At 39.1% G+C, this 13,880-nt stretch overlaps 1 protein-coding gene and 1 long non-coding RNA gene across 12 annotated transcripts in view; one reads left to right on the top strand and one right to left on the bottom strand.

Moving 5' to 3' along the window:
- The window catches only part of LOC309666315, a 667,877-nt gene that overhangs the window by 253,479 nt on the left and 400,518 nt on the right, over positions 1-13,880 (bottom strand). The window lies entirely within an intron of this gene.
- The window catches only part of SUGCT (succinyl-CoA:glutarate-CoA transferase), a 789,655-nt gene that overhangs the window by 566,564 nt on the left and 209,211 nt on the right, over positions 1-13,880 (top strand). For all 11 annotated transcript variants that reach the window (XM_082473570.1, XM_082473569.1, XM_082473565.1 and 8 more), the window contains one exon: positions 8,124-8,187. In XM_082473570.1, coding sequence (XP_082329696.1) covers positions 8,124-8,187 — 64 coding nt within the window. The remainder of the gene's footprint in view (positions 1-8,123; positions 8,188-13,880) is intronic.

Raw genomic sequence — 13,880 nt, 5'->3', positions numbered from 1 at the left:
AATTATTCAATGAAGTCCATGATCCACTTTGAGTTAACTTTTGTATGAGTTATGAGATGAGATTTAGGTTGGGGTGTTTTTTTGTTTTTTTTCTTCCTAATTGTTCCAATACCACTTGTTGAGGAGGCCATCCTTCTTCCTTGACACCTTTGTCAGGTATTATTTGGGCATATTTGTGTGGATATATGTCTGACATCTATTCTGTTCCATTGATTTATGTGTTTATCCCTCTGCCAATACCATACTCTCTTAAAGTATATAGCAACTATATAGTATACCTTAATATCAGGTAGACTGATTCCCTTTCACTTTATTTGTATTTAAGCTATTCTGGGTCCTGTGTCTTTCCAAATGAATTTTAGAATAAGCTTCTTTATATACACAAAAAACTTTGCTGGGATTTTGGTAAGAATTGCGTAAACCTATAGATAAATCTGAGGAGAACCGACATCTTTACTGTCTTGAGTCTTCCAATCCAAGAACATGGTATGCGTCTCCATTTATTTAAGTCCCCTTTGATTTCTTTCATCAGCAAGTGAGTGAGAAATAAAGCCGTAATATTTTCAATTTATGTTCCAATGAGGGATTCATAACTGGAATATGTAAAGAACTCTATGAATCAATGAGAAAAAAATAATTAAGCCAATAGAAAAACATGCAAATGACTTGAACAAGCGTTTCACTGAAGAAATATAAATAGCTATTAAGCAGGGAAAATATACTCAACCTTATTGGGAATCAAGAAAATACAATCTAAAGCCTCAATATTTTCACAGTGATTAGACTGGCAAAATCTAAAAACTCTGATGCTATCAAGTTTTGCTAAGGATGTAAAGCAACTGAAAATAATATTCATTGCTGGCGGGAATGGTTGGTAAACCAATTAGAAAAATAAGTTGAAGTTACCTAACAAGTTGAGATGCATGTGCTCTAAGTCTTAGCCATTCTAGCTCTAGGTGTATGTTGCGTGAAGAGATGGGTTAATACCAGCATTGCTTGTCACGGTGAAATAACTGGAAACAACGTAAGAGCAGAATGAATGAATACATTACGATACATTTGTATAATAGTATCCTTTACATTAATGGCCATAATTGGCCCATGGCCACAAGCTTCAAAATAGATGAGTCTCACTAACAATGTTAAGAGAAAAAGTAAATCGGAGAAGAATACATACTCATGATTTCACTGATATACATGTTATAAATAGGTGGAAACAAGCACTAAATTGTTAGAGAAAATGAATGTGGAGTACAAATATTTTAAAAGTAAGGAAATGATAAAAAATTTAGGAGAGTGATTATTTGGTGATAGAGGAGGGAGGGACTGGGACAAACTTGGGGCTTCAAACATTTTGATGATGTTCTGTTTCTTAAGCTGGGTCTTGGGTGCACAGGTGCTCATTTTGTTAGCACTCAACAATAATATATATTATCATACCTCTTTGGATGATTCATATTCGTATTTTTAATTAGAGAAAAGAAGGAAAAGTCTGAGTCGTGTGCATTATTAGCACCAGAAAAAAGGCTACAGTAGTTGTTGTTTCAAAAGAAATAAGAAAACCGAAAATGTCAGCATTTAAATCTGATTTCCATGATGTAAGTAAAGTTAGGAGATTACATGTCAATTCTTTAATGAATTTATATGTTACTTTTGCATTTTTTTGTAGTCATAGTTTTCAGTAACAGTTGAATTAACTTTTAACTTGTTAATTGTAAGTTATGCCTTTGAGTATGTAACTTTTCAAGTATTATTCCAAGGTTATTTTCTATTGAGCTAAAGGATGTGACTACATTGATAAAATATACTATACAATAAATGAGATTACTCCAGTGCTTCTTTTGCTTCCTAAGATACTATTGCCTATTTTGAAAATGGTTTTCTGAGTTTTCCCAACGAATAAGAACGCTATGATTATTGTCTTCAAGTGTGGCAGATTGACTTTACATGTATAATATGCGTGCCCGTTGTTTCTGCTGAATTCATAGGTCACCCTTTTTGGGTTTTCTTCATGGTTAATGGCCATGATCCTTGCAGAGCTTCTTCAGCATGGCCTCTGGAATGCGCAGTATCTAGGACAGATTCAAGATCACCTGGAAAGCTTTAGGAAACTGAGGAAATTGCAGGGCAACAATGGGACTTAATAACTAAGTTCTTAAAAGTGAATATATTTTGGAAACCCAGTAAAATAGTTCTGTGTCTAGAGAACTTCAGGTATTTACTAGAAGCTTAAAACAGAGAACTCCCTCCAACTCCCCCACCCATATAATAAAGAAACCAGAAGGAGCTACTTGCTACTTAATTAAACAAATAAATAAATAAATAAATTTAATTCAGTAGATCCTATAAAATACTATTGAGCATCTACCACATAGTGCCAGATAATGTTCAAGGCACTGGAAATAGAACAGAGAACTAAACAGATATTATGTAATAATAATAGACCAGTGTGTATCATTTAATTCAGAAGTCCACCTTACAGGCCTATAAGCTTTTTGAGGGCAAGGACCTTGCTTGTTCTGTGACCCGGTTTTTCCTTAGCACTTAACAATGTCCAGCACATTAATATGCATTTAATACTTATTATTAATCATGACCGTTAATACATTTAACGTTTGTTTGTTGCATGAGTGAATGTGCCCCAAAGCCACAAGCTCATCCTTAGTGGAGCCAGAGTTTAACCTAGTCTATCAATAATGATGAACAGTTGCCATTTATTTTGAGCTTACTCTGTCCAAGGCACCACGCTCACTGCTCTACTCCTCATCTCACTTAATCCTTACAAATGCCTGAGATACAGGTATCATTGCCCCCTTTTGACTGAGGAGGGTTCTGACCCTCAGAGAACTTGTGTCTTGCCCAAGGTCACCCTCTAGGTCTGTCCCCTTCAACATCTGCGCTAGGCTGGGACCAAAATCCTTGCTCTTTCCACAGCCTGTATTTCTGTGGGAGCCAGACTATCCTTGACTACCTAGAAGGGAACAGTTCAGTTCATTAATTAATTGGGCTGCATGGTGCAAAGCCAGACTTTTGGCGGATTACCTGTCCCCTCCCCCCAATGATCTGACTGATTTGTTTTACAGAATTGACCACATCAGCTAGTTATTTTAATGGTAAATCAAATTACGCTCGTCTATTTTTTTCTTTTACTAAGTGTCCAACTGGCTAAGAGTTTAGGATCAGATACACCTAAATTATAATCCAAGGTCAGCCACTTATTAATTATGAAACCTTGGGCAAGTATTTAACCTCTTTAGGCTTCCATCACTTTATCAGTGGAAATGCAGGTGATAGCAGTTCTACCTAGTCTAGTTAATCCTCTCACTAAGAGGTAACTCTTTAGCTCCTAACACAATGCCTGACCCTTAAGGAGTTTTGTTGAGCAATAGCTGCCATTATTATATTTATCATTGTAATTGTCAACCTAATGTTTTATTTCAGTATCTTCTTTGTTCTGTGACTTTTACTGACCTCCTTGACCTACAACCTCAGCTTCCTTCCAAGGTAGACAGAGTTACTTACTTTTTGCTCATTGGATATCACTCCTTCATTATGGAACGTACACTGTTATAAAAATTGGCTCAAGTCTCATTGCCTACCTTCCAGTTATAGGCACTTTGGATGCCAGTTCATTCATCTTTTTTAGTCTCAGCCCTTCCATGTCGTCTAGTAGGTAGGTGCTCTATGATGTTTGTCAAATTGAATGGATAGGTCATGTCTCTATTCATAGTGAATGGATAGATCGATTATCTTTTGTGCATCATTGTTAATGTCATTGAGGGTATTACAGTGATTTTTTTTTGGCATGTTGGGTCTTTGTTGCTGCGCGCGGGCTTTCTCTAGTTGCAGCGAGCGCGGGCTTACTCTTCGTTGTGCGTGGGCTTCTCACTTGTGGTGGCTTCTCTTGTTGCAGAGCACGGGCCCTAGAGCACGTGGGCTTCAGTTGTTGTGGTGCGCAGGCTCAGTAGTTGTGGCGTGCAGGCTCTAGAGCGCAGGCTCAGTAGTTGTGGCGCATGGGCTTAGTTGCTCCGTGGCATGTGGGATCTCCCCGGACCTGGGATGGAACCTGTGTCCCCTGCACTGGCAGGCGGATTCCTAACCATTGCGCCACCAGGGAAGTCCCCGTTGATTTTTGATAAGGTCTTCACACATATCATTTGTGTCCGTCTTTTAATGCTGGCACTCTTTTTATTTGAATATGGCTTGCTAATTCTACTCTGGACTCAGATCTCTTGCTTTCCATAGAGATTTTCACTGCTTATATAGTGAGTATTGATTTTTGGTTTTTTCAACATTTATTTTCTTGCTACTGCTGTATTACAGACTTTTTGCTGCCATTCCTGCCATAGGACTTTATAAAAAGACTTTTCCACTTCCACTTAAAATTTTATTTCCCACATTGCTTTAAGGTATACATTTTTCTCTTCCCCCCCATCATTAATACATTACCATTTGACTCTGTCATTAGGCTGTCAATCTGTTAAACTCTTGAAGAAGAAAGAGAGACCTTATTTTAAATAGGCCTGATGCTTTGCTAGAGAGATGGGTGCAGTGTCTACAATTCTATTCTTGTCAAGAATAGGCTTTTGAAATTTCAAGAAGAAATGAAATTTAGAAGAGCTACCAATCCATGAAGGATCGAAGGAGGATAAAATAAGTAAAAGAAGGACAAAATCCACATCAGAGTTCTTGGGAAGGCCCCTTGCCTTATTTTAAAATAACTAATTATGAAACAAAGAATATCCTGAATGGCCAGACTGCGGTTCCAGGCATGAAATTTCCTTCAAGGAAAATGGCAGTTTGAGGTCCCTAAGGCTGAGGTCCCCATTCCGTTGTTAATGGTCAGAAAAAGAAGCACTTTACATTTGAATTTCTTGGTTAAGGTAATAGAGAATGGGGCGTTGCACCTGGATGAGAAAAGGAAAAGGAAACATTTAGTAACTATTCCCAAAGAAATGTCATACAAATGGTGACAAGTGGCAGTTCCTGCATTTCCGGTGAAGTTAGGATGCGACACAGGCCTGAAGTGCAGCGGGAGAGAGTTATGTTAAAATCCAGACAGACTGCCTGGGTTCTGAGATTCTTGAATATGTTATGAAGCAGAGCAGGACTTGCCCCACAAACAAGGCTGGAGAGTTTTCCAAGGTTCCGAGTCATCAGGCAGGGTTTCCAGAGACAGCAGTGCCACAGCCTCAGTTGTTCTGAGATAATCTGACCTGATTCATGAAGAAAGCCAATGGAATTTGATGGACCTCAGACTTCACATAAAAAGGTGGGTGGCAACCAAGCAGGGAGATAAGTCAATTCTTTTCTGAAGATGGGAGCTCAGACTAGCCTATTTGCATCATAATTGTACAAACTACTACAGCAAATGAGAAACTGCAGTTACCTTCCTTTCAAGCGTAAGAAGAATTTGCATTTCTGCTTAAAACTGAACAATTGTCAATGCAAAGGAATTGATCCAGTTAGATAAGAAAGTTTCATATTGGGAATATCACCTATAGACAGCAGTGAGGGTTAGAGCTGAAGGAACTACACTCCTTAAGCTGCTTCCACGAAAAACTTCAATCAACTGCTAGCTTTTGCTTTACAAACTTTGACGTATGTCCCTTGACCTTTAACAACTACCCCTTCACGTTTGACACTTAACGTTTGCTACATGATTAAAATTCAGCGTTAATTAATTTTAACACTATCAGTTAAGTTATATTTAGCTGAGAACACTCACTTTTGTCTTTTGTGAGTAGCACTGCAGCGTTATTACAAAGAGGTAGTCAGGAGGGCAACAGAGATACGAGAAGAGAAGAATGATTCAGTGTGCAGATAATTGTTTCGAGTGAAATTTAGCGTGGTATTTTTGTTCCTGTCCTCAGTAGAACTGAGATTTAGCACCTCGCGTTGGCTTTTAGCCCTCACCCCCACGAAGGAGGGGGCTGTGCTGGGCGGGTGCTGAGAAATGAGGCACACCAGAATTAAATTATAGCACAGCTCGAACACCGGCAAGAATTTTCTCTGGCCAGCTCCTGGGTGCAAAGCTGGCAATTCCAAAAGAAAAGCAAGGCATCCCTAGCAAGGATCTCCTTATGGTGTGGCATCACCCTCAGTGGGGAGGTTTGACATGGTCGTGTAAAGAGCATCGCCCCCAAAGTGGTGACCATTCCCAGAGAAAACAGTGGAAGCCAGGATATTTAGCCATAGGCAGAGTTACAGTTCTAACCTTAAAAAGTCATCCAGGAGGTTGTCCTATGGATGGCTTATTCCATCACGTGACCAGTAAGCTCACCGGAAATGGATAAAAGCCAAGACACTTGTCCTCTCTCCCTGAGTATTCCGAGTGAGGAAACATTTTTATTGGTTCATTTATTTCATGCTCTTTTGCTCTGTGGAAAGATTATGGTAAGGATAGGAATGTGTAGATCTTGCTTTTACCTGAGGCTCAGAATGCTAGAGAACCATTACTACTGCTACTCTTTGGGATATTAGCATGAAATTGTGGTCCGCAGGTTCACTGGACCACTGAAATACTTCTTTGTATGGAACAGGAAGAGAGAAGCTCTGCATTTGGTAGATAGTGCAGGTGAAGCACTATTCACATGTAAGTCACCAATATGTGTCTCACTGAAGATCCAGTAATAGTAATAAAAAACTGAATTTGGGGGTTCTTTGAGACTGTATACTCAGGTAGCCTCCAGTTGTTAAAAACCAAACTAACAAAAGAAGACAACTTTGTAGCATTTTCATTTGTGTATGACAGAACATTTTGCCTCCAGTAATTCGTGTTTTATGTTCTAGAATCTAGTTCCATACCCTCATCTCATCCTTTACCTACAGCTGGAGGGTACTTGATCTCTGGCAGATTTTCTTTTCCTGCCCACCCCCTGGGAAAAACTACAGCCAAGGATTTACATAGTTTAAAGGATTTAAACTACGGTGCCAAGGATTTAAGTAGCTCTGTTTCAGTAGCCGAGCAATTCAGCATCAAGTCACATTTCTGTTGGTTGGGCTCTGCTAGAACGTCCCTGTCCTAGTAACTGCCTTGAGTCTTAACCCTGAGGTCAAGTCTACCTTGTGGTCTTGATGGGACACCAAATACCTGTCTTGGTCCAATGCATGAGATCGAATCAGCCCTCTAGGATGGGGTTCCTGGCTTTCTGTTTTCTCAGTTGTCTCCATCCCACTGACTCCAGGGTAGTGGAGTCCTAGTTATGAAACCTAGTCTTCTGAGTAAGGTCTTGTTACCCCTGAGAACATCTCTGGTTTCAGTCTCCTGCTCAGGCCTCTGACCTGGTCCTACTCTGTGCTCCCTGTCAGCTGACTCTGCTCATTGCTTGTCACAGCAGCTCTGATCTGTCTCCTTCCCACAGTCACTGGGCCTTCTGGATACTCTGATTCACCTTTCAAACTGGACTGACTCCCCACCCCTTCTGCTGAATAAACTTCCAGGGCTCCTCTGTTCCAGTTCCTGGTTCCTCCCATCCTGTCCTTCTGCAGTTGACCTTGGCCCAATCCTGCTATGAGGTCATGCAGGAAAAGGCTGAGCTTTAATATTCAGAGGATCAAGCATAGATGAAAGGGGGGAACTCATACCCTGTATTTAGGAGCAAATAACATTTTTAAGGGTGGGAAGACTTTATAAAAGTCAAGTTTGCTAGCCCTTGAGTCTTCTCATTCTTTTTGGCTTCACTGGGTTTAATATAAGATGGAAACATTTTAACCTCAAATATTTACTTTCAAAGGAACATTTCAAGTGAGAGAATAGCATGGACATATATACACTACCAAATGAAAAATAGGTAGCTAGTGGGAAGCAGCTGTATTGCACGGGGAGATCAGCTCGGTGCTTTGTGACCACCTAGAGGGGGTGGGATAGGGAGGGTGGGAGGCAGACGCAAGAAGGAGGGGATATGGGGATATATGTATACACATAGCTGATTCACTTTGTTATACAGCAGAAACTAACACAACATTGTAAAGCAATTATACTCCAATAAAGAGGTTAAAAAAAAATCTGTGTTTTGCAATATCTTTCTTCAATGGATTGAACAGGTGGCTTTGCATATTCCTTGAGATTGAAGATAATTTTACTTTGTAAGTAATTTTCCTCTCTGTTTTTACATTTTCAGGTGTTGCACAATGGCCTCGTTGTGGAGATGAAACATCCGACTGTGGGGAAGATATCAGTCCCAGGTTTGAAAATTTTTATTTTTCTTAACTCCTTCCTTCATGAGCTTGTTCCCTTTGCTGATCACTGCAAGTAGCTGATGACCCTCCAGACAGCTTGTCAAGACATTATCTAAACGTCTCATTTTGGATAAAAGGGGAACCCTAGAATCACACCCACAAGCGTGTTTGCTGAGGCTGTGGACTTGTGTCTTCACCCTGATTGTCTGGGTGACAAAAAAATGCTTGTATTACCTAACTCCATTCTGTGGAATCACGTACTCACACAAGTGCTTTATGGCCAACTGATAGATGGCGATAGATGTGGAAAATGTTCTGAAATTACGCTTGGTTCGTATGAGAATGAGAAAGAAAGCCAGGCACCTGCATAGAGGTGGTGTTCAAGCAAGGCTACTGACTGCTCAGGCCAGGGCATTTTGTTTTTCTTTTTTTGTTTTCTGAACTGTGGTTTAAGGTATGGATCTTAGCTTTGTCGATCAAGAAACTAAATGTTTTCAGAAAACTCGGAATATATTGAATTTTTGTAACTTGACTCATACCAAACAAACTCACTGAAGACATTTTGGCCTTAAGCCAAAATGCCAGGTTTTTCACTTCTAGGAGAGAAGCCTCAGGCCTGACTCTCAGAGCATCCAAACTGTAGCGAGAGCTTATGATCGACCTATTGGCCGCCACAGACTGCACTTCTCTAGTGACCGTGACATTACCGTTCCTCAGATCTGCTGTCTCTACTCTGGCCGTTGCTAGAAAGACACTCCACATTCTTGTCCATTGCATCCCTATTTTCTAGGCTATACACAAATCATACACATTTTTTTTTTCTCTTCTTCTGACAGAGAATAATGAAATTCGTTAGAATATAACTTTGGTCATTGTTTTCCTGAAACTATATCCTGGTCGCCTTGCTTGAAATTTGGGTATTTTCCAAATCCCTCAGTCACCTCTGTTAAATGACATAAGTATTTACTTCTGTAGGTATCAGATCTCATTTCTTGAGTAACTGCTATTGTTACGTTGGTTGTGGGTATAACCTAATTGTAAGATTTGGGACCAGCTGGATAATAATGTCCTAGAACAGATCAGGTCATGGCCACTGGTCAACAAAAAGAATGAGAGGAAGGAAGTATGATAAATAAAGCAAATGGAAGGAGAAAATTCTGATATTCAGGAGTATAAGGAACGTTATACATGAATTAAGGGAGGTAACTAAGAGAGAGAGCAGGTATAAGCATATCAGAAACTAGGATCACATGTTAACAGGGAAATGCTATATGGCATAGAAAAGTAGTGGGGGAAAAAGCACGTTGATAAAAGCTAAGAAAGTAATTTTTTCATTTATATTATTGAGTAGGTACTATGTGCCAGGCTCTGGGTCCTGGGAATGCAAAAATAAACCAGGCAACTTGGCCCTTGGCCACATGAAGCTCATACTCAATGGAAAGTCAGATAATAAAAGCAACCAACAAATGTTCCTGTAACTGTAAGTCATGATAAGTGCAAAGAAAGGGAATGAACAGTGTGCATCATAGAGAGTAATGGGGACAGAGGGACCTGTGATCGTTTAGGTTGATCAGAAAAAGCCTCTCTGAGAGGATGACTTGGACACTGAGAATTGAAGGAGAGTTAGAAGTTGACATTGAAGAATAGGGGAAGAGCATTGGAGCAGAGGGACCAGCCTATGAGAAGGCTCTGAGGTGGGAAAGAGCTGGGTATGCTTTAAACCAGAACGGAAAGTGAGGAAAGATTTCTCCAAAGAAGACGTACAGATGGCCAACAAACACATGAAAAGATGCTCAACATCACTAAGAGAAATGCAAATCAAAACCACAATGAGGTATAATCTCTCACCAGTCAGAATGGCCATCATCAAAAAATCTACAAACAATAAATGCTGGAGAAGGTGTGGAGAAAAGGGAACCCTCCTACACTGTTGGTGGGAATGTAAATTAGTGCAGCCACTATGGAGAACAGTATGGATGTTCCTTAAAAAACTAAAAATAGAACTACCATATGACCCAGCAATCCCACTACTGGGCATATACCCTGAGAAAACCATAATTCAACAAGAGTCATGTACCACAATGTTCATTGAAGCACTATTTACAATAGCCAGGACATGGAAGCAACCTAAATGTTCATCAACAGATGAATGGATAAAGAAGACATGACACATATATACAATGGAATATTACTCAGCCATAAAAAAGGAACGAAATTGAGTTATTTGTAATGAGGTGGATGGGCCTAGAGTCTGTCATGCAGAGTGAAGTAAGTCAGAAAGAGAAAAACAAATACCGTATGCTAACTCACATGTATGGAATCTAAAAAACGGTACTGGTGAACCTAGTGGCAGGGCAGGAATAAAGATGCAGATGTAGAGAATGGGCTTGAGGGCACAGCAGGGGAAGGGGAAGCTGGGATGAAGTGAGAGAGTGGCATGGACATATACACAGTACCAAATGTAAAATGGATGGCTAGTGGGAAGCTGTTGCATAGCACAGGGAGATCAACTTGGTGCTTTGTGATGACCTAGAGGGAAGGGATAAGGAGGGTGAGAGGGAGGCTCAAGAGGGAGGGAATACGGGGATATATGTATACATATAGCTGATTCACTTTGTTTGTTGTACAGCAGAAACTAGCACAACATTGTAAAGCAATTATACTCCAATAAAGATAAAAAAATAAAAAAAATTAAAAATTAAATAATAAATAAGTAGTGAGGAAAGAGGGGCAGGAATGGAGACTGAAGAGAGAATCAGAGCCTCAAGACCTCACTAGGTTTAGTTTTACTCTAGTTTTAAGCAGAGGAATGAAATGACACAACTTGTAACTTAAAGCAGGGAGTCAAGTTAGGAAGTTATTACAAGACTTCAGGTGACAGTCGGCATCTGAAATTAAGGACATGGTAATAGCGAGAAAGAGAAGGGGGTAGTGATTGTAGTGCTTTCAGTATGAGAAGACTTTAAAAAGCATTTTGTCCAGTAGTTTTTAACTTTAATTTTTAAACAGTGGAACTGATTTCTCAAATGAAGTCTAACTATCTAAAACAGATCAAAGTCGAATTTTGCAATTGATAAGTTAGCACTCCAACTCTTTACCTTTTTTCCCCTGCTTTCGTCATGCTATACTCCTCCAAACCCTTCTTTGGAACCATGGGTCCCTAAAGAATAATTCAAGAACCACTGATCTAATTTAATTCCACAAGTTTACAGATGAGGTCATGCTACATTGATATCCCCAACACATGAGAGAATAAGGTAAACATTTGAAAGTTAATACAGTTATTAGCATGATAGTAAGGAAAAACGTAAGTCAGAGGCCAACCTAGAATGAACTTATTGGGTGTAACTCTCTATCAGTCAGATGTGCATTTACTGACTTTCTTTGGTAAATAAATAAACAATCAATCAAGAAGGAAATATTTTTTTAGACTCCTAAAGGAGAATGCATACCCCTTTTGGTCACTTTAATGTATAAGTATATCAGTTAGCTATTCTCACAATAATGCTGTGTAACAAATAACCACAAAAATCTCAGTAACATTCAAGCATAAGCATTTATTTATTCCGTGCATGTGGATTGGATGGTAGATGACTGATCTAGGCTGGACTTGCCTGGGTGGCTTTGCTTCTAGATGCAGGTCTGGCTGGACTTGGCTCCAGTGTGAGTTAGGCCCAGTTCTGCTCCATGTGCCTCTCATTTCTTCTCATGGCAATGCCAGAAGAGCAAGAAGGCAAACAGAAACCCCAATGCCACTTAAGAGCTTTTGCAGAACTAACAGACCCTTCTGCCCACAACTCATTGGCCAAAGCAAGTGTAAGGCTATATGGGGTTGGGGAAAATATACCTCTCCTTTGAAGAGAAACTGTAAAGTTACATGGTGAAGGCATGGGCAGAGGGAGGTGTAAATAACTAGGGCCCAAAATTCAATTTACTACAATATAATTCTCAGATCTACAGCGATCACTTTTTAATCTCCTTTTGGAAATTTTTATTTTTGTTTCTTTAATTTTTATAGGGCTTAGGCATCTTTTTGGTATGTCTGTCTTATTGACTGACCTTATATTCTCTCTATAGAATTACCAACAAAGGAAGTCTCAGATTTGAGATGAAATTGATGTGTTTAGATTATTTTTGGAATTAGTATCTGAGTGTCTTTTGAGGGCAGCACATCTGGACTCCCCATGAAGGGGAGAGACAATTCTGCTCATAGACATAAGATAAGAAGTTGCTATTGTATCTCCTAATTCAGTGTATCCCAGTAAGAGACCACTCAGACAGGACGGGATATTAAATGCAAAGAGAATTTATCAGTAAATAATTTAAAATTTTCCTGTGGTTTGTCCTTTTCATTGATATTATTTACGGACGATAGTTCCGCCTTTCTTTGTAAGGAATGTCCTCATTGGGAACCTCATGAATGCCGTAGAAATAATTCAGATTCTCCCACAATGCCTCAGTGAGGCGAATCTGCCAAAACAGGAAAGGTGGGTGGAGTTAAAAGTGGTGTTTATGCTTCACTGTTTTCTTGTTAGCCAGTGGACACACATTTTTGGATTCATTAAATGTAGTTATGCTGATTTACATATATGTCTGCATCTTTATATTTACAGTGAAAATCATAATTAAAACCACTTATTTATATTACCTTTGTTATTAATGAATCTCTTGTGAACAGTACTGAATTTTCTACATATTGCACTAATTTGCCTGAAGGAATTTCCATCTTAGTCATTATGAGAAATTTGTCTCTTGGAGAATAGTATTTATGGCACCTTTTTTAGAGATGTATAAATCCACAGCATTCCCTCAGATTCTCACATTAGAGTTCCTGTATAGGAGAGTGCTAATTGATTAAAACCTTAAAGGTGCTTGTCCACCAATGTTGAAGATACTTTGAACAGGAATGGGAAATTATTTACCTCTTCAAAATTTCTTTTTGCTACTTAAATAATTATTGTCAGCACTTAATACATTGTTCCAATATTTGTAACCATTACCAATATTAAAATAATAAACGAAGTAGTATAGTCCAAACTATCTCCTTTATTAATTTATATCTATTGTAACATGCTCCCTTTTCATATCATTTCCCACCACCTCCAATCTCTAGTAAACAGTTAAGAAAGAAATTTCATTTGTGTATATACGTGTCATAGTTAAAGCATGCAAACTAGTTAATAGTCATGAATTATCTCTAAATATGAGATGTAGTTCTGCTAATTCTATCATTCTTTTTTCAAACATTGTTTATTAAGCTACTCTCTCATTCGACCTTTAAATCCTATTTTACAGTTAAAGGTAGAAAGATACAAAGAAAACTAGTTATTTATTGGAGTATAAATGAGAAGATGCATCATATCTCTCTTTGCCCAGCTTAAGTAATCTGGTGTTCTATGAGTCCCTGGTGAGTGGAGTAGTCAGTCAGTAGTTTTAGCTCACCATTCGTTCAGTGACAGAAGTGTCAGCACAGTGGGCACAGTCTACTAATTTGCTCATAATTAACTAAGATAACCTGGTTGAGTGCTAAAACCTTAAACACACCCACACTCACACACACAACTTAACTCACTAAGCCTACCGTGTCCCATACGTTATATGAAGCTCTGGTGATAGGGTTGTACCCAGGACGGGCCCAGTCACTCATGGAGCTTACAGTTTGCCAGGGAATTTTTTTGTTACTCTGAATAATAAATTCA

Source organism: Balaenoptera physalus, assembly GCF_965194825.1.
Source record: "Balaenoptera physalus genome assembly, chromosome: 8".
Classification (NCBI taxonomy): domain Eukaryota; kingdom Metazoa; phylum Chordata; class Mammalia; order Artiodactyla; family Balaenopteridae; genus Balaenoptera; species Balaenoptera physalus.
This window is presented reverse-complemented; position numbering and strand designations above follow the sequence as displayed.